The sequence below is a fragment of the Grammomys surdaster genome, unplaced genomic scaffold, assembly GCF_004785775.1.
Source record: "Grammomys surdaster isolate TR1022 unplaced genomic scaffold, NIH_TR_1.0 339, whole genome shotgun sequence".
Lineage (NCBI taxonomy): Eukaryota > Metazoa > Chordata > Mammalia > Rodentia > Muridae > Grammomys > Grammomys surdaster.
The window spans coordinates 596,456-614,770 of record NW_021604758.1 but is presented as its reverse complement, the minus strand read 5'-3'; the positions used below and the strand labels follow the sequence as shown (position 1 = coordinate 614,770).

The 18,315-nt window shown below is 55.7% G+C and overlaps 2 protein-coding genes across 3 annotated transcripts in view; one reads left to right on the top strand and one right to left on the bottom strand.

Moving 5' to 3' along the window:
- Positions 1-4,380, top strand: part of Klc3 (kinesin light chain 3) — a 5,133-nt gene extending 753 nt beyond the window's left edge. The window contains exons 2-12 of the mRNA XM_028778641.1: positions 420-650; positions 1,147-1,216; positions 1,678-1,897; positions 2,239-2,326; positions 2,418-2,519; positions 2,862-3,035; positions 3,383-3,473; positions 3,555-3,595; positions 3,682-3,797; positions 3,884-3,952; positions 4,092-4,380. Of these exons, the coding sequence (XP_028634474.1) occupies positions 420-650; positions 1,147-1,216; positions 1,678-1,897; positions 2,239-2,326; positions 2,418-2,519; positions 2,862-3,035; positions 3,383-3,473; positions 3,555-3,595; positions 3,682-3,797; positions 3,884-3,952; positions 4,092-4,167 (1,278 nt within the window). The 3' untranslated portion in view covers positions 4,168-4,380. The remainder of the gene's footprint in view (positions 1-419; positions 651-1,146; positions 1,217-1,677; positions 1,898-2,238; positions 2,327-2,417; positions 2,520-2,861; positions 3,036-3,382; positions 3,474-3,554; positions 3,596-3,681; positions 3,798-3,883; positions 3,953-4,091) is intronic.
- On the bottom strand, positions 3,140-16,178 carry Ercc2 (ERCC excision repair 2, TFIIH core complex helicase subunit). Of its 2 annotated transcripts, none has more exons than XR_003712828.1 (23): positions 16,141-16,168; positions 15,822-15,921; positions 14,038-14,115; positions 13,890-13,952; positions 13,647-13,760; positions 11,915-12,031; positions 11,709-11,825; positions 11,256-11,379; positions 11,060-11,156; positions 10,841-10,974; positions 10,592-10,760; positions 10,079-10,197; positions 8,449-8,518; positions 8,301-8,370; positions 8,117-8,218; positions 7,062-7,125; positions 6,535-6,656; positions 5,544-5,636; positions 5,377-5,449; positions 5,107-5,203; positions 4,887-5,075; positions 4,629-4,772; positions 3,140-4,465 (listed from the first exon to the last, which is right to left on the bottom strand). XR_003712828.1 is itself a non-coding variant. In XM_028778640.1 (23 exons), the coding sequence occupies exons 1-23, from the start codon at positions 16,143-16,145 to the stop codon at positions 4,373-4,375; spliced, it is 2,283 nt and encodes a 760-aa protein (XP_028634473.1). In that variant the 5' UTR covers positions 16,146-16,178; the 3' UTR covers positions 3,140-4,372. The 2 variants fall into 2 exon arrangements, 1 of the variants encoding a protein (XP_028634473.1); XM_028778640.1 differs by having other exon boundaries at positions 4,887-5,030; positions 5,133-5,203; positions 16,141-16,178.
- Between the last annotated feature and the right edge of the window lie 2,137 nt (positions 16,179-18,315).

The following is an 18,315-nucleotide window of genomic DNA, read 5'->3' as shown; positions in this document are numbered from 1 at the left end:
CAGCCCCTCACTGGGGGATTCTAGGCAGGCTCTACCACTGAGCCACGCCCCCAGCCCCTCACTGGGGGATTCTAGGCAGGGGCTCTACCACTGAGCCACGCCCCCAGCCCCTCACTGGGGGATTCTAGGCAGAGGCTCTACCACTGAGCCACGCCCCCAGCCCCTCACTGGGGGATTCTAGGCAGGTGCTAGCTTACATAGATGGAATAGGAATTAACCGTATGCATAATTTAGGGAAAATCAGGGATTTCTGGGAAACTCTTTATCAGAGCCACATAGTAGGGTGTCTTGAGAATTTGAGGAAACCTATATAGAATGGGTATATGTGGCTTGATGTAAATCCTGGGCTGGGGCTGGGGTGGGGCTGGGGCTGTCTCTGGGATGAATCCACTCCTACTCATGGCCCCAGTGCTTCGCAGGTGCTGCTGGCCCTGTCTGCACACGTGGGTGTGCTGGAGGCTGAGAAGCAGAGGCTACGGGCACAGACCCGGAGGCTAGCCCAAGAGAACACATGGCTTCGAGAGGAGCTAGAGGAGACGCAAAGGCGACTTCGGGCCAGTGAGGAGGCTGTGGCCCAGCTGGAAGAGGAGAAGAGCCACCTCCAGTTCCTGGGGCAGCTGAGGCAGTATGACCCACCTGAGGAGAGCCAGGTAGCAGGGGCCGGGTTAGGAGGGATACATGGTCCTCTGCAGAGCTCCTGGGTGCCCTTGGAACTTTCTTAGTACTCAAAGCCCTTCAAGTACATATGGGATCCCTAAACCTCCACACCTAGTTGAGCTTCCAAAGTCCCCTCCATGCTCCCCAGAGCTTCCAGTCTTCCCCAGCCCAGAGACCTGTAAGGCTTTCACCCCACACCTTTGTCAAACCCAGAGCTACTGTGCTGAGGCTGGAGGATGCCATGAGTTCTAGGCCAGCCTAGGTTACACGGTGAGACTCTTACCTCCTAAATATACCAATCCTGAAGCCAGGCATGGTGGCATACCTTTAAGCCCAGCACTTTGAAGGCAGAGGCAGGCCAGCCTAGTCTACATGGTGAGCCGGCCCCGGCCCTAAACAACAGACAGCTACACAGGCAGGTCTGATGTAGCTTCAGGGCCTCCACCTCTGCCACTTGACTTTCTCAGAACTCTTTCCTGTTTTCCACAGAGGCCCGAGTCCCCCCCTCGCCGAGACAGCCTGGCTTCTCTGTTCCCCAGTGAAGAGGAGGAAAAGAAAGGTGGGTATGTGGGAGTACTATATCAGAGGGTAACCACGCCAGACTACAGGCTAATCCTGGGGCAGGAGCCTTGCCCTGTGGGACACTGAGGCCTCTGAGGAGGGGAAGAAGCAGGTGGCTCTGGCTAGCAGGGACACTGGAAGCTGGAAGTCAGTCATGTCAGGTTCTGACGCCTAACATGCCACTGGCTGATTAGATTTCTGAAATCTCTGTGTCCTGCCTGGCGGTGGTGGCGCATGCCTTAAATCCCAGCACTTGTGAGGCAGAGGCAGGTGGATTTCTGAGTTCGAGGCCAGCCTGGTCTACAGAGTGAGTTCCAGGACAGCCAGGGCTACACAGAGAAACCCTGTCTCAAAAAACTTAAAAAAAAAAAAAAAAAAGAAAAAAGAAATCCCTGTGTCCTGTCAGCACAAGGCCATACTGCTGTGGGGTATAGGCTGACTCCACACCACCTCCCCCAGGTCCTGAGGCAGCTGGAGCAGCAGCAGCACAGCAGGGTGGCTATGAGATCCCAGCTCGTCTTCGGACCCTGCACAACCTGGTGATCCAGTATGCTGGTCAGGGCCGCTATGAGGTGGCAGTTCCCCTGTGCCGCCAGGCTTTAGAGGACCTGGAGCGGAGCTCCGGCCACTGCCACCCTGATGTGGCCACCATGCTCAACATCCTGGCACTCGTGTACAGGTGAGGGCTGCAGCTGCTTGGGCTGGGACTCCACCTGGGATAGCGGAGGACACTTCCATCTCCTGACATGGCAAACTGTCTGGCGTGGGAACAGAATGAAAGGGGATGGACAAATGAAAGGAGCAGAGACCTAGAGAGGCAGTGAGAGCCGGAGTCCAGAGTTTGGGCACTAGAGAAGGCAAGGGACAGGAGACATGATGCTTGACAGGGCTGGCAGTGTGGGCACGCAGAGCTAAAGGGCTGGGAGGTGTGAGAAGGGGGACCCCTGAAGGATGCCGGTCATTCCTGGCAGTCCAGCCTGTGACCAGAGCTTAACCCAGCCTCCCATCGCTGCCCCGCAGGGACCAGAACAAATACAAAGAGGCCACGGAGCTTCTGCACGACGCCCTGCAGATCCGGGAACAGACGCTGGGTCCTGAACACCCTGCAGTGAGCAGCAGTTCAGAGAGGGAGGGAGGGAAGATGGACTGGGGAGGGTGGGCTGCAGGGCCTTCCTCCTCTGCCAACTGTCTTAGTGCAGGTGGCTGCCACCCTCAACAACCTGGCTGTCCTCTATGGAAAACGTGGACGTTACCGGGAGGCAGAGCCCCTCTGCCAACGTGCTCTGGAGATCCGTGAGAAGGTGCCTTGCTCAGTCTTTCTGTGTCTCTTCTGTGCCACAGCCATCTATCTGTACACCTTGCATTTGGTGGCAAGTCTACCTTATTTGAGCCTGGAGCACCCAACCTTGTGGCCTTGATGCGCTTACAGTCCAATCCTGACTTTGATCTCCTGAACCCTTATACACGAACCCTTATACATCTTAGCTGATTGGCTGGACTCAGCACCCTGTGACCTTTGACCTCACTAATCCCCACAACCCATTAACTTCCACTTTGTCCCTATCTTCCCAGCCTGGGACCCTAAAATGACAGTGGCATCTCACAGGCCACCCTATGTGACAGATGGCTTGTGTGTACCCTAGGTCCTGGGTGCAGACCACCCTGATGTGGCCAAGCAGCTCAACAACCTGGCCCTACTGTGCCAGAACCAGGGCAAGTTTCAGGACGTGGAGCGGCACTATGCGCGGGCCCTGAGCATTTATGAGGCCCTGGGGGGGCCACATGACCCAAATGTGGCCAAGACCAAGAACAACCTGGTAAGGCATGTTAGGTCTGTCCTGTCCTGGGGGTTCTGTGGGGAGGGGAGGGACCTCAGGCTCCCACAGGCCCCTCAGTACCACAAACCAGAAGCAAACCCCAGTTCACAGAATCCTGTGTCAGATTTTATTGTGGTCATGGTGGGTGACCCCACACATTTCATCCACTGAGGTAGGAGACTGGCAGAGAAGCAGGACTCGGCAGCGGGTGGCCTGGTTCCCTCGGGTGACTCTGCACTGTAGTAAGCCGAGGCAGGATGCTGGGGAAGGCGGGCAGGTCTGAAGAGTTCCCAGGCCTAAACAAGATGCCCACGCCCTGCTTTTTCTCCCTCCCTCCCTCCCCGCAGGCCTCAGCCTACCTGAAGCAGAACAAGTATCAGCAGGCAGAGGAGCTATACAAGGAGATCCTCAGCCAGGAGGCCCTGCCCGCCCCGCTTGGTGAGCCCACTCCTGCACCCCCTGTATACCCCCCTGCGTGGCGTTCCTCACTCCCACCTCCATGTCCCCTCTGTCCCACAGGAGCCCCCCAGGGAGGCACAGCGGGTGATACACAACAGCAGGTAAGCAGGCTCTGCCTCAGGTCCTTGTTGGGCCCAGTCTGGGTGGGCCTCCACCATGTCCCCACATGTCACTGTGCTCTCCCCAGGTCCTTCGCAGGAGCAGTTCTTTCTCTAAGCTCCGGGAGTTCCGCGAGTCCATCCGGCGTGGAAGTGAGAAGCTGGTCTCCCGCCTCCGAGGGGAGGGCACGGCAGGGGCGGCCGGGTGAGTGCTGGGTGGGGTCAGCAGTCTCAGAGCCAGGGACTTGAGCCTCCCCTGACTCACTCCTGCCTCTCTGGGCTCCTCGTCAGGATGAAGAGGGCCATGTCACTCAACACGCTGAACGTGGACGGGGCAAGGGCTGCCAGGACGCAGGTGAGGGGCTGGGGATAGAGGAGGGCGCTACCAGCAGGTGGGGCCTCCTCCTGGGGACTTGAGGTAGGGCTGAGTTGGTGGGTAGGGCTTCAAGTGGCTCCAGTGTCAACTGGAAAAGAACTCTAACCACTCCTGTGCCTGTCCCCAGCTCTCAGCCCGGCACCTGAGTGAGGCCCCTCGGACTCTCAGTGCCAGCACGCAGGATCTGAGCCCGCGCTAAGTGGACCAGCTGCAGTGGCCACAGATTCTCAGGGATCAGGGAGGGTGGGCGGTCATCCTGCACCCTGCCTGGCAGCATGTGTACATCGGGACCCTGTGGTCCTCCCTGCAATTAAAGGCTATGCACTGGTATTGGGTGTTCGCCAAGGGCCCTGGGACCTTCCAGCACCTCCCGGGAGCCACAGGCATCACCCACAATCCTGTGCTCAGAGCTGCTGTGCAATTTGCTCGATTCTCTGCAGCGTCTCCTCTGACTGCAGCTGCTCCAGACTGAGCAGAGACAGGCCCAGCTGGTCCTCCTGAGGGGACAGAAGTAAAGGGCAGGTGTCAGCTCACATAATCTGTGTGACCCAGAGTGTCTGGTGGCAGGAGTACACAGCCAGACTAGAAGAGGACTGGCACTCTCCCCTCTCCTAACTCCTCAGTGTGGGGACTGAGAAGCCATGTGGGGCCCAGGCTCACCCGGTGGAAAGGCTGTGCCATCTGCCGCAGGAAGTACTTGGCGACCTGCACGCCCTCATCCACGGTCAGGTTGAGGTTGGAGTCAGTCAGGTGCTCCTGGATCCATCTCGGCAGCTTCCCGCGCTTGTCGGCCCGAGCAAACCGCTGTGAGGAGGGAGGACATTAGTCAGACCCCAGGTTGGAGCCCAGGCTGCCCACTACCCTGTACCCTGTGAGGAAGTTGGGCTGGCTGGGGTGCCCAAGAGCCCTGAACCCCACCTTGTCAGCAAAGACCATGAGCCCATAGTCTGTCTTGCCCCTGATGGCACGGCCCACACACTGGGCCGCATGGCGCATAGCATCGAAGGTGAGGAAGTCATTCTCCCGGATCTGGAACTGGTCTCGCAGATACTCCAACCGGGCCTGGGGGATGAGGAGGTTGAGGTGGAGAGCCTGCCCTTCCCCCACATGACAACCCCCCCCCCACACACACACACACATCCAGAGCACTGTTTTCCCACTTACCTTGAGAATTCGGCTCTGGGTGTAGACATAGGGAACGCCAAACATGATGACAGCCCGCCCGTAGTGGTGCACTGGGGGCAGGAGAGGAGGATTACCGTGCATGCTGGGCTGGCTGGGGCTGAGGCCTGTGCTTAGGTCACCCCAGTGTGTGGAAGGGGACAGACTACTGTGTACCCAGTGGTCCCCAAGGGAGCAGCAGTGGTGGGGTAGGCAGGCCCCTGGGCTAACAGCCAGGTCTACTCACCAAAGTCAATCCCTTCTGACACTTTGCCCCGAGCCACTGAGAGGAGAATGGCCCCACGGCCATTCTCACACGCCTAGGGAGGTGGAAGCGGTCACTCCATAGCCCTCGCCCACTCACCCGACCCACTGGCTGCTGCTGGCATTTCCCTGCCTGTCCCAGGCACCCACCTCTTGGTACTTCTCCAGGGCCACACTGGTCTCAGCCCCATCCTGGGTCTCAATGAAGAGCAGTTTGTTCCTCTGGATGTTCTCAAGGATGCCCTGGGGGAGACGGGGAGGTAAGGGTTCAGGCCACACAGAGGCAAGCACCGCTGGCCTCCCATGAAGATTTTTCTCTAGGCCCCAGCTGTCCAACCTCATAGGCAGTCTCAAGTAGGGAGCCAATCACCACCCAGAGGTGAGCACGGGGCCCCAGAGTGGCAAGTGACTGATGGAGGGTCTGACCATAATCACGGCAGGACCAACCAGGCTGTCCTCAGGTCAACTCTGTCACCTCAGTGGTGAGTGAGGCACAGAGACGTGGGGTCCGCGGCACGAGGCAGCCTTACCTGTGCTGCCAGTGAGCAAACTCTACCAAAGATGTGAAGGATGGGACTTTGACTTGGAAAAAATGAACTCTGACCCTATCTCACCGAGTCCAAATGAGTCTGTGGTGTCTCATAGACAGATGTCTTTTTCAGTACTAGCGGTTGACTGTGACAATGGCCATACGTGTTACACAGATGCTCACTCTACCACTTAACCCGACAGCCCCTTACTGGGTGAGTGCAGACTCAGCACCCTGCCTGAGCCACACCCACAGTCTATATGGTCTATAGTGCCTGTTCAGACCCAGGCCTGAAAGCTGGGTTCAGCAGTCAGGCAGAAGGGTGTCCCCATCCAACCACACATGTGTGAGAGCACTTCGATCTGAAGTTCTGGTCCAGCCTAACTCTCCAGAACTTGCACACTCTAGCACCAAGCCTGCTTGCTGGGGATGTAGTCTGCAGTAACCCCAAGAGCAGCACAGCACACAAACCCCAAAGGTGGGAACGGGCAGGGTAGGGGTGCTGTTAGCATCACTGTCCTGCCCTGTGACACATGTCACCAGTACAAAGAGGGAGTGAAGCCGTACAGGAAGAGCCGAGCTGAAGGCGTGGGCAGCTGTGGCTAGGCGTACCTGCTCATACCAGGAGGCTACAGTGCTTTCCATGTACTGGTAGCTGGTAAAGAAGGCCACAATGCCATCGGGGACCACAGCAGACATCTCTAGCAGGAGGTTGCCATAGTTGCGGATCACAGCTAGGAAGAGTAGGTTAGAGACACTGGATTCTCTCCTGCCTCCCGTTGAGGACTCTCACCCAGATTCCCAGTTCATTCTCCCAAGCATATTAGAGGGCCGTTTCCCATTCCCGAGGTTTATCAGGGCCATATAACTCAGGACAGCATGAGAAACATGCACAAGTGGTTGTTTCTTCCATGTGATGCCCAGGAGCCCGTGACCAAAGTCCCAGAGGCCCTGTGCTATGCTAGGCTCAGTGGTGTGCCTGGTAGTGCAGATGGCCAAATGAAGAGACCCAGGGTCTATTCACTGAGCACTGAGGGTAGGAAGGCCCCCTGTGCTAGCCACAGACGCCGGGGTCTTGTTATGGCAGCAGGTCCAAAGCCACCTAAGACCCACCCCAACTAAGCCTACAGGTGACTCACCAATGTCTTCTCTGGTCTCAAATTTGGAGCTGATTGCTACCTGGTCATTACCACGGCCGATGATCTGTAAGAGTCAGACTAAGGGTGATGTAACCATACTGACTGACAGTCAAACCCCCCTTTTCTTTTTAAAGATTTATTTATCTATTTCACGTATGTAAGTGCACTGCAGCTGTCTTCAGACGCCAGAAGAGGGCATCGGATCCCATTACAGGTGGTTGTGAGCCACCATGTGGTTGCTGGGAATTGAACTCAGGACCTCTGAAAGAGTAGTCCGTGCTCTTAACCGCTGAGACATCTCTCCAGCCCCAAACACCCTTTTTCTTGAGATGGTGTCTCATGTAGCCCAGGCTGGCCTGCAGACTGGGAACCACCTGAGGGTCTCCATCCTCCCAAGCCCCTGAGAAGGCTATTCTCCAACCTCCTGAAGTTTTGTGTAGCCAAGGTGACCCTGGTTCTCCTGCCCCACTTCCGGAGTTGGGATCACAGGCATGGACATGGCCCTGACCCACACCTCTAAAAACAACTGTCTAAGCCCTGTTGCCATGACAGGTAGGTGGCCTCTGACACTGCTCTCCACAGACTCCATGCTCCATCAGCCTGAGGTCTGGTTCCAGCCCTTCCCTGACAGGAAGGTCTGAAAGGGTTTCTGACTTTGTGCCTGGCTGCATTCCCAGCTCCCCTTGACTCCTCGTGGACCGGGGACCGTGCAGTGGACATGCCTAGCGAGCTGCAGGGTTATGAACTGCACAGCAGAGGCCATGAGACTGAGGGGACAGCCCTGCCTCAGGCTTCAGAGGGAGGCTCATCACCCAAAACACTGCTGGATGACACATGACAAAGCCACCCTCAACAAGATGATGCCCAAGCACCAGCTGCTCAGGCCTGCGTTGCCCCAGTGTGCATGCACATGTCTAAGTTCCATGGCCCAGGCTGCTGGGAAGAAGCCTTCCCATGTCGGCAGCACTTGGTAGCTTGGTGCACCCACCAGGCTTGAGCCTCAGGTGAGCTGCCCAGGTCGAAGCCGGGTGAAGCCATCTGCCTCACCCACTCACCATCGGGCAGAGGCAGACTCGGGCCAGCGTCATGGTGAAGGTTGCCATTGTGACGGGGTGGAAGTCCAGGATCTTGGGGTAGATGTCCAGTGGGGACAGTGTCTGTAAGAGAGACAGCAAGTGAGACCTCAGCAGGATGGCCAGGGACCAGGACCCCGATGGAGAGACAGCACAGAATCCTCACCCCCGAAGTGATGATGACAGACTGGAAGCGTTCAAACACAGGCTTGATGGCCAAGGAGGCATCCATACAGCTGTGGGACAGATAACACAGGGTCACAGGGCAGAGGGTGGGGCTGAGGCCTGACCCATCCACACAGGGCGCATCTCACCTGAAGTGGAGAACGGGGTTGGTGATGGTGGGGGTCCTGTCGTCAAAGGGCTCGATGATGATGGTGAAGCCTGGGGGGGGGGGGGCAGTGAGTCTCCCTGGGTCACTCACACCTGACCTGCTGCATCACCCCACACACTCGCCATCCAGGAGAAGAACCGCCCCAGCCCGCACAGCCACACCCAGGTCAGAAGCAGAGTGAGCTGTGGCTTCACACACGGTCCTGCAGGTAGACCAAGCTCGCCGTTCCCCAGGCCCCCCTGTCCTCCAGCCCCCCCATTCCTACTCCCCACACAGCAACCAGAGACATGCCATGGACCCCCAAGTTTTCTCGTTTCCACACTCTTCCCATGACCCCAGAAGAGTGCCATGGACTCTGCCGAACCCTCCTGCACCAGCTGCTGTGTCAGCCTCCACTTGGCCTAGTCCCTGCCCCAGAGGCCAGTGCTACGGGTCACCGGGAACCGTCTTTGCGCCTCGTTCTCCCCCAGGCTCACTCCTGGAAGGGGCGGGGGGGGGGGGGGGTTCTTTTTAGACCTCTTGCTTTGACCGCGCTGGGCCCGGCTCCATTAGTTGACTGAACAAATGAATACATTCACGGACTCTGTTTCACTTGGCAAGAACTGATCAGGTCTTCGGTGTCCAGCCCTTGCCAAGGACACAGCAGTGACCGACACAGCCTGGGTCCCACCCACAAGGGCTCCCTTGTACTGGGGAGACGGCTATCCAGAGAGCAGTGATCTGAGATGCAGCTGGAATAGAGAGGGGCAGGCCCAGCACAGGGCGGCCCGGTGCCTTTCTGAGAGCTCAAGGACTCAGGCAGGTGATGGGAGGTGTGGAGGAGGAGGTTCCGGTCCACTGTGATGTGTGTTGTAGGTGGGGGAGGGGAAGAAACAAAGGCCAAGAGAAGGGGCTGGGTGAGGGCCGGAAGCTGAAGGAAGCAGGCAGCTGCCAACAGCCCAGCCGTGGGGCTGACGGGGTTATCCTCCTTCTGAGGTTGGCCCAGCTGCCAGCTGACCTGGTTTCCTGGCTACGGCAGTAATCCCCAGGGCTAAGCTGAAAACTCAGTGTAAAGCTGGCGGGGGGTGGGGAAGGCACCTAACACATGGACAGAGGTAACGTGACAGATGGACCCGAGCCACAGCCACCAGAAAGTCCTGCAAGGCAGGCCTCCATGTGTCAGCCTGTATCCATCTCCCTTGAGGTCTTCACGCCCAACGCCATGCTCCCACGTCCTGGCCGCCTCCTCCCATAGCTCTCCCCAAGCACGCTCTCCTGCCCTCATGGTCTATGGCTCTGCATCTCCCTGCTCCATGAACCTCGAAAGCAACAATCTCACCAAGTGCATGCCTCGCCCAGAACCTGCCATGGCTCCCTCATGACCTCAGGCACACGCGGGGACTCGGCAACCCGCCGATGGTGAGGTGACCCTAGCACCACTCTGGTCAGTGCCACAGCACTGCCCGTGCACTTTGTCCATATGTGGCCAGAAGGAGCCTCTGAACATGAGGCTCCTCCTCACTCAGGCGCTTTGTATGGTCTTCCCTCCCCCCAACCCCCAATACCCCACCCCATGAGGCCGAGTCCCCAAGTCCTGCTGTCAGGGCCCCAGGAGAGAGAGGCGCGCTTACCCTTGGCGTATGTGCTGACAAGAGTGGCGAAGTTAGCAAGGAGTGTGAGCGGGGAGAAGTCGGCCAGGTCAGCAATCTCCAGGGTGTGCAGCAGGGAGCGGAGGCGCTCAGCACAGAACCTGAGAGGCAGTGGGGTCAGGAGCAGGAAGAGCAACAGGCCCGACTACCACTCCATGCTGGAGCACAGCACAATCACACGGTGCACAGGCTCGCTGCTCACGTGCAGTATCTCGTCAAGACTCATGGCTGATAGTCACTCTGCTTCTGTCCAGCCTGTCATGGGCCCCACACTCAAGGAGGAAGAGCCACACGCTTTCTTAGGCTCACAGAGGCTGTGTTACCTACTCATCCCCCAACACAGGGACACATGGCTGCAGCCCTCACTGCCAACTACACAGTCCCATGGACTCCCTCGACATCCAGCTCTGACCTGACCCAGAGCCTCATCTATGGTCCAGACCCCTTCGTGACCAGCACCACAGCCTGGGCCCATGGTTCCCCTGCAGGCCGCACCTGAGGGGCTTGCGCTGGATGCACACACGCTGGGCCAGGCCGCTCAGAAAGGCAGGTGGGCTCTCCTGCACCACGTGCTGCACGCGCAGCCGCCACTTGACATACTCCAGCAGCCGCCGCAGGAAGCCCAGGAAATGCTCGGCCGTGCGGATGGAGCCTGGCACTGCCTCTGCAGGGAGACCGAGTCAGCTGATACAGGAGGGGTGTGTGCGGGGCAGAGGCTGGGGGGGGACAGGGGGGGTAGCTCACCCTGCAGCACCTCGTCGGGCAGCACAGGGTTGGCCAGGTGGGCATCTGTCTCCCGTGCCGCACTGGCCTCCCGCAGGCCCTCCACCAGGCGCTGGTACTCATCCCGCAGCCGCTGCTCATCTGTCTCCTTGATCCTGGGGGACAACGGGACAAGAGCTGGAATGAACCAGGTGTCCAGGGCCGCTGTGGCGCACACAACAGTGGGAGCAGAGAGGGCACCTGAGCACGGTCTTCTGCAGCGTGTCTAAGTTGCTCTGGCAACGGTCCAGAGTCCTGCGGGTGAGGTTGACACTCATGGAGTCAATGCAGACATTGTCTGGGAGAAAGGGCAAAGGAGAGAGAACTGGGCTCAGCCGGGCTTGGGGGTGAGAGGCAGAGGGCTGCCCGTGTCTGCACACCCTGACACCCTCCTCACCGATGTTGTGAGCTTCATCGAAGACCACAACGGCCTTGCGGGCCAGCTCTTTGGATACCAGGTCCGCGATCTTGGGGTCCAGGAGGTAGTGGTAGCTGTAAACCACCACGTTGGCATGCAGGATCTGGGCACACAGAGGGAAGGTTGCCCTGGGCTCTTCTACCCCCGTCACACCCAATCTATCCCAGGTCTACGAAGGTGCCACAGACAGACACAGCAATGGGTGGAAAAACGGACGGGATCACCCAGGCAAGGCACAAAAAAACCAGTGGTAACAGGATGGAGACAGACAATCCAGATAACAGACACAATGCAAGCAGACAGCGGGCCAACAGAAGGATGGCTCATGCCTATACCCTGACAGCTGGGAACCTGAGGCAGGGGTATTCCAAGTTTGAGGCCAGCTTGGGCTACACATGAGATCCTGCCTCAGAAAACAAAACAACTCTTCACCGAGTATCGAGCCAAGAAGTAGGGGCACCAGCCCTGCCGCTGCCCCAGGGCCTTCAGGTCATCCAGGTTGTAGATGCCCGCAGGGAGGGGCACCTGGCGTCCATGGATGTCAAATTCCTGGGGCAAGGCCAGAGGGTGTCAGGGTCAGGGAGAGCTGCACTGGTGTGCCCCCAGCCCTGCTCCCCAGTCCGGGCTCTCCCCTGTACCTCATAGAAGCGGCAGTGAGGCAGGCTGGCATCTTGCTGGTACTGTGCCCGCACATACGACGCCGTCAGGCTGTGACACTTCCCATCAACATCCTTCCCGAAGCGCAGTGGTGTCACCTGGGGGGGCGGGGGTGGGAATCAGGGGACAACTTAAAACAGACAGGAAGTGGTGTGTATCAGCTATTCTAACCTGGGTCTCCAAACTCAGACACCAGGAATAGAACATCAATGGGGGGTTTGGGGCAACAGGAACCTTCACCTGATTTGCTATTTGTTTCTTTGTTTTGTTTTGTTTTTGTTCGTTTGGTTTTTTGAAGATAGCGTTTTTCAGTGTAACAGCCCTGGCTGCCCTGGACCCATTTTATAAACCAGGCTGGTCTTGAACTCACAGAGATCCGCCTGCCTTTGCCTCCTGAATATTGGGATTAAAGGCATGTGCCACCACGCCTGGCTGAGTTGCTATTTGCTAAAAGAACTTGCTGCAGTGATGTATGTGTGGAGCATGGCTACAGTCATCCCGTCAGAGCTGGGCGTGGCAGCAGGTGCCTGCAATCCCAGTCACTCCAGCTGAGGCAGGAGGAATATAAACACAGGTCAACTTGGGCAACTTACTGAGGCCCCATGCCACAATAAAGTGTGAAAAGGAGCTGGGGACATTTCTCAATGGTAGGTAGAGTGCTTGCTAGCACACGCAAAGCTGTAGGGACAATCCGTATCACAGGAAAGCAGCCAACCAGAGGGCCAGCTGGAGGGCTCAGTGTGTACGGAGGTCTACCACCAAGCCTAACACACTGATTTCAATCCCTGGGATCCACACAGTGAAAGGAGAGAACAGACTCCCACAGGTCATCCTCTGCCCTCCACATGCACACACATACACACACATACACACGTGCACAAACATACACACAAGCAATACATAAGGTTATAAAAAATAAATGCCTAGGACTAGAGAGATGGCTCAGCGGTTAAGAGCACTGACTGTTCTTCCAGAGGTCCTGAGTTCAAATCCCAGCAACCACATGGTGGCTCACAACCATCTGTAATGGGATCCGATGCCCTCTTCTGGTGTCTGAAGACAGCTACAGTGTACTCACATACATGAAATAAATCTTTTTTTTTTTTTTTTTTTGGTTTTTCGAGACAGGGTTTCTCTGTATAGCCCTGGCTGTCCTGGAACTCACTCTGTAGACCAGGCTGGCCTCAAACTCAGAAATCTGCCTGCCTCTGCCTCCCAAGTGCTGGGATTAAAGGCGTGCGCCACCACCACCCGGCGGAATAAATAAATCTTAAAATAAATAAATGCCTAAATTCTCTCTAAACAAACAAAGACCCCTTTAGTAGCCCCTCTGTGAGAACGCTTGGCTCAGCGGTGTTTTGGTTCCGGATGGGTGCGGGTTTTGGAATACCTGAGTAAACATAATGGACACTGTCAGACAGGACCTGAGGCTGCCATGAAATTATCCTATTTTGCCTGTACACAAAAATACTCAATACTCTGAGTAAGCTACCATTTAGATTTTGACCTGTCCCAAAAGATAAAATGAGATGGTCCAAGGTGCCATGTTGGCACGTAAGCCGTTCCTGATCTTGTGCTACCCTTAGCCACAAAGGATGAGCATCGATCTAACAACTGAAAAGGAAGTCCTGTTCACGGTCACCTCAGCCTGACAAAGGGTCCACTCTGGGGCTTGTGCCGAGTGGCCCAGGGATAAGAGTGAGCGGGGCTCACCTCGGGATGAATGCACAGGTTCTTTCTTGAACTCAGAGCCAGTCCTAAGAACGGCGGTTTCTCACCCTCCTGCTGCTCGTAGAAGCTGAGCAGCTTGCGAAGCTCTTCTATGACCTGCTCAGACGATGGGAGGGAGCATTAAGTGGGGACCTCGGGACAAGCACAAGTCCCTGCCCACAGTGACTGGGGACCACCAAGGCCCAGGGGAGGGGGCAGAGCATGGTTTCTGTCTGCACTGCCCACCTTCTCAATCTCTGGCACGGTCCGTGAGCAGTAGATAAGTTTGGTCACCTCCAGCGGATAAGCCTGTGGGCGACAAGTGGCCTCAGCCCCATCCAGCCCCATCCAGTCCCCTCCTGATCCCATCCCAGGCACTCAGGAGGCCACTCACCCGCTGATAGGCCACGATCAGAGCCAATAGGGACACCGTCTTCCCAGTGCCTGAGGGCATCTCCAGGACTCCATGTCCCTGAAAGTTGGGTACAGAAGAGGTAAGACACAGTCTCTCAGAAGCTCATCGGTATAAACTCTGGGGAACTCTTCCTGACATGCCACCACCCGGGAACAGCAAGGCAACACACACAGCAGTGGAGCCGTTGTCAAGGACCCAGGACCGACAATCTCCGCTCCTCCTTTTTTGCTGGACTTTTAATTTTTCATTCTTAATCCCCACCCCACCCCCACCCCAAACGATCTTGCTATGTAGACCTGGCTAGCCTAGTACTCTGGCTAGCTTCGAACTTTTGGCAATCCTGTTGCCTCCACTTTCTGAGTACTGGGGTTACAGGCTGAACCCTATTCCTGTGTCCCTCTTACTGACATAGCTAACGAATTTACTGAGCAACACACAGTAGGAACCTTTACCTCTCTGGATCACAGCACCCTTGCTTCTAAGTAGCTCTATAAACCATACTTGGAGCAAGGCTGTTAAGGACTAATACACTGGTGGGCCAGCAGTATGGTTTAGCAGGTAAAGGCACATGTGGGCAAGCCTGATCACCCGAATTCAATCACCATGACATACAAGGAAGGAAAAGAACCCACTCCTCTACTCTCCACATGCACACCGCAGCACGTGTACACACATCCCAAATATGCATAACCAGACGGGGCTGTTGAAATAGCTCAGCAGGTAACGGCGACTGCCACCAAGTCCAACAGCCTGAGTTTGATCCCTAGAACCCGCAAAAAGGTGGAAGAAATCTGAGTGGCGATGGTGCACGCTTTTAATCCCAGCACTTGGGAGGCAGAGGCAGGTGGATCTCTTGTGAGTGTGAGGCCAGCCTGGTCTACAGACTGAGTTCCAGGAGAGCCAGGGCTACACAGAGAAACCCTGTCTCCAAAAAAAAAAAAAAAAAAGTGGAAGGAAAAACCCGACTCCACGAAGTTGTCCTCTGACCTCCACATATGGAACCCCTTCCCTCTCCACTACTGTGCCTCCCAGGAATACCTCCAGACAGACCAATCAGTGCAAGTAGTCAGCCCTGTTAAAGCCTGTCACCCAAGCTACCTAGGAAGCTAAGGTGGGAGGATGGCAAAGAAGAAGTGCTGTGCCATCTTGACTGCCCTTATCTTTTTAAGGAAGATCATCATGCTTCACAGCCCTGGCTAGCCTGGAGCTCACCCAGACTGCTGCAAACTCTCAGATTTCCTCCTGCCTCAGCCTCCTCAGGGCTGGGGTTACAGGTATGCATCATCTTGTGCCGCGTTAATTCGGTGTTGGGATTTGAATACACTATGCAAGTATTCTACCAACGGACCTACAACCGTCTCTCCTACATTATTATCTAATTGTGTTTGGAAACAGTCTCCCTATATATAGCCCTAGCTAGCCTGGAATTCACTATGAAATCCATACTCGAGCAATCCTTCCTCAGCATCCCTGCTTCTGGAATTACAGACATAACTGTAATTACTGTCACATACAGTCTATGCGATGCCAGGATGGAACCAAGACTTTCAAGCACCCTACCAACTGAGCTACATTCCTAGCCCTGCTATTTACATTTGTTGTCAGTACTCAGTCTCGCTGTGTAGCCTCGGCTGGTCTCCAGACTCGCAGCGATGCTCCTGCCTGGGTCTTCCGGGTGCTGGGATAGCAAGGCCCGGGCCCCCGACAAGGACGTTAGCCTGCGGGAGGCATCGGAGTGCAAGGAAAGTAACCTCGTCACCCACCTTGGCGTCCAGCGTGCGCTTGAGCTCCAGCATGTAGGAGAACTGCTCCGGGTAGATGTAGTCGTACGGGAAGTAGACCAGCAGCCCGTCCACGTTGAGCCTGGCGGCGGCGAGGCGTCGGTGCCCGGTGCTCTCGAGCCGCCCCGGCCTCCGCGCCGCCCGCCCGGCCGCCCCCGTGACGTCTCCCCGCCACGGACCCCGAAGCCACCCGTGCCGGTTTCCACAGCCTCTCCACGCCGAGCCCCGGCCCCGGCGACGCCCACCGGCCGCCCCATCGCCCACCGCAGAGCCGACCGCTCTTCCCGAGACCCCATCTCACTTCATGGCGGCTCGCCCCGGCGTCCACTCGCCCGCCTCCTGAATATTCAACAAGGGGGCGTGACCCAGAGCTCCACCTTCCTCGCGACGTCATTGGCTAAGTCCGCCCGTCACTCCGCCAATCGGAAAATTGGCGCGTGCGCGCGGTGGTTGAGAGGCCGGACTTCGGAGTGGTGTGCGCGAGGCATCGCTGAGGATCGCCGAGGACTTCGAACAGAACATAGAAAGCAGAGAGTCGAGAGAATCGATACAGTCCATTTGACGTTTGCTCCTCCCGGTTCTGTCCTGGTTGTCTGAGTCATGAATAGAGTTTAGGAGAGAATAACAGAGAAATTGGAGGCCGTTCGGAGCCTTTACGTTACAAAGGCGTAGTTGTACCATACAAGCACTATTTAGAAAAGTCTGGTGTCCAAACAAGGCAAGAAACCTAAAACCAGGGCCGGGCGGTGGTGGCACACGCCTTTAATCCCAGCACTTGGGAGGCAGAGGAAGGCGGATTTCTGAGTTTGAGAGTTCAAGGCCAGCCTGGTCTACAGAGTGAGTTCCAGGACAGCCAGGGCTACACAGAGAAACCCTGTCTCGAAAAACCAAAAAAAAAAAAAAAAGAAAGAAAGAAAAAAGAAACCTAAAACCAGTTCCTCCTATTTATTGAACCCTAGCCAGACTCTATCACGTGTTTTTAAGCATTCATTAATAGGGGTTGGAGAGATGGTTCAGACGATAAAGCATAGGCTCACAAACAAACAAAAATTCATCAATTAAGGACCGCTCAGTAGGTAAACGGACTTTCTGATCTTGAAGAGGAGTAGGGTTCCCAGGTGGCTCCCCGCCCCCCAAATCAGGCAGTTCACGATCACCTTTAGGGCTAGCTCCGTGGAATCCAATACCTCTGGCCTGTGGAAGGAAGAGGAAACCAGAAGAATGTGGTTCAACCCTTTCCTTCCACCATGTGAGGGAATCAAACTCAGGTCAAAAGACAATGGCCCACTGTATTTTGAGACAGTCGCACTATGTAACCCAAGCTGGTCTGGAGCTCACTCTATAGCCTGGGCTAGCCCCTGGCTTGTGACTTACCCACCTTAGACTCCTGAGGGCTGGGCTGGACAAGGCTGTCGGTTATTTCATATCTCCAGATCCTTGCTCAAATATCACCTTCAGCTTTTCTTCTTCCCTTCACTTCTTTCTCTCTTTCTTTTCTTTTTGAGACAGTCTCTCTGACACTGTCCTAGATCTCATGCGATAAACAAGGTTGGCCTTGAACTCACAGAGACCTGCCTGCCTCTGCATCTGGACTGTGTGATGAGACTAAAGCTGTGTGCCACAATCCCAGCACTTGGGAGGCAGAGGCAGGCGGATTTCTGAGTTCGAGGTCAGCCTGGTCTACAGAGTGAGTTCCAGGACAGCCAGGGCTACACAGAGAGACCCTGTCTCAAAAAAACAAAACAAACAAACAAAAAAAAAACAAAAAAAAAAAGGTATGCCACAATGTCTAGCTATTTTCTTCTTTCTTTTTTAGTTATTTTATTTTTGATGTGTGTGAGTGTTTTGCCTCATGCAGGTACGTTCATCATCTGTGTACCTGGTACCCTCAAGAGGTTAGAAGGCGTCGGATCCGCTGGTACTGAAGCTACTGATGGTTGTGGGCACCATGCAGGTGCTGGAAGTCACGCAGATCCCTTGCAAGAGTAACAGTGTTCTTGGGCTGGAGAGATGGCTCAGTGGTTAAGAGCACTGGCTGCTCTTCCAGAGGTCCTGAGTTCAATTCCCAGAAACCACATGGTGGCTCACAACCACCTGTAATGGGATCCAATGTTCTCTTCTGGTGTGTCTGAAGACAGCCACAGTGTACTCATATAAATGAAATAAATAAATTTTTTTTTTTTTTTTGGTTTTTCAAGACAGAGTTTCTCTGTGGAGCCCTGGCTGTCCCAGAACTCACTCTGTAGACCAGGCTAGCCTCGAACTCTCGAACTCAGAAATCCGCCTGCCTCTGCCTCCCAAGTGCTGGGATTAAAGGCATGCGCCACCACCGCCCGACAATAAATTTTTTTAAAAAAAAGTTAACAGTGCTCTTAACCATCAAGCTGTTTCTTCAGCCCCACCCATTTTCTTTCTTTTTTAAATTACTTTCTTTTTTTTTTTTTTAAGTATTAGTTGCATAGTTTTATGTATGTAT

Bases quoted from the DNA above. Each gene is read 5' to 3' on its own strand.
- Ercc2 (XM_028778640.1), bottom strand. The intron at 8,219-8,300 runs GTGAGGATTCTG...TCTCTCTTACAG, and splicing joins CTGTCATCATCACTTCGGGG to ACACTGTCCCCACTGGACAT. The intron at 5,637-6,534 runs GTACGCCTAGCC...CGTCTCCCCCAG, and splicing joins TAGCCTCCTGGTATGAGCAG to GGCATCCTTGAGAACATCCA.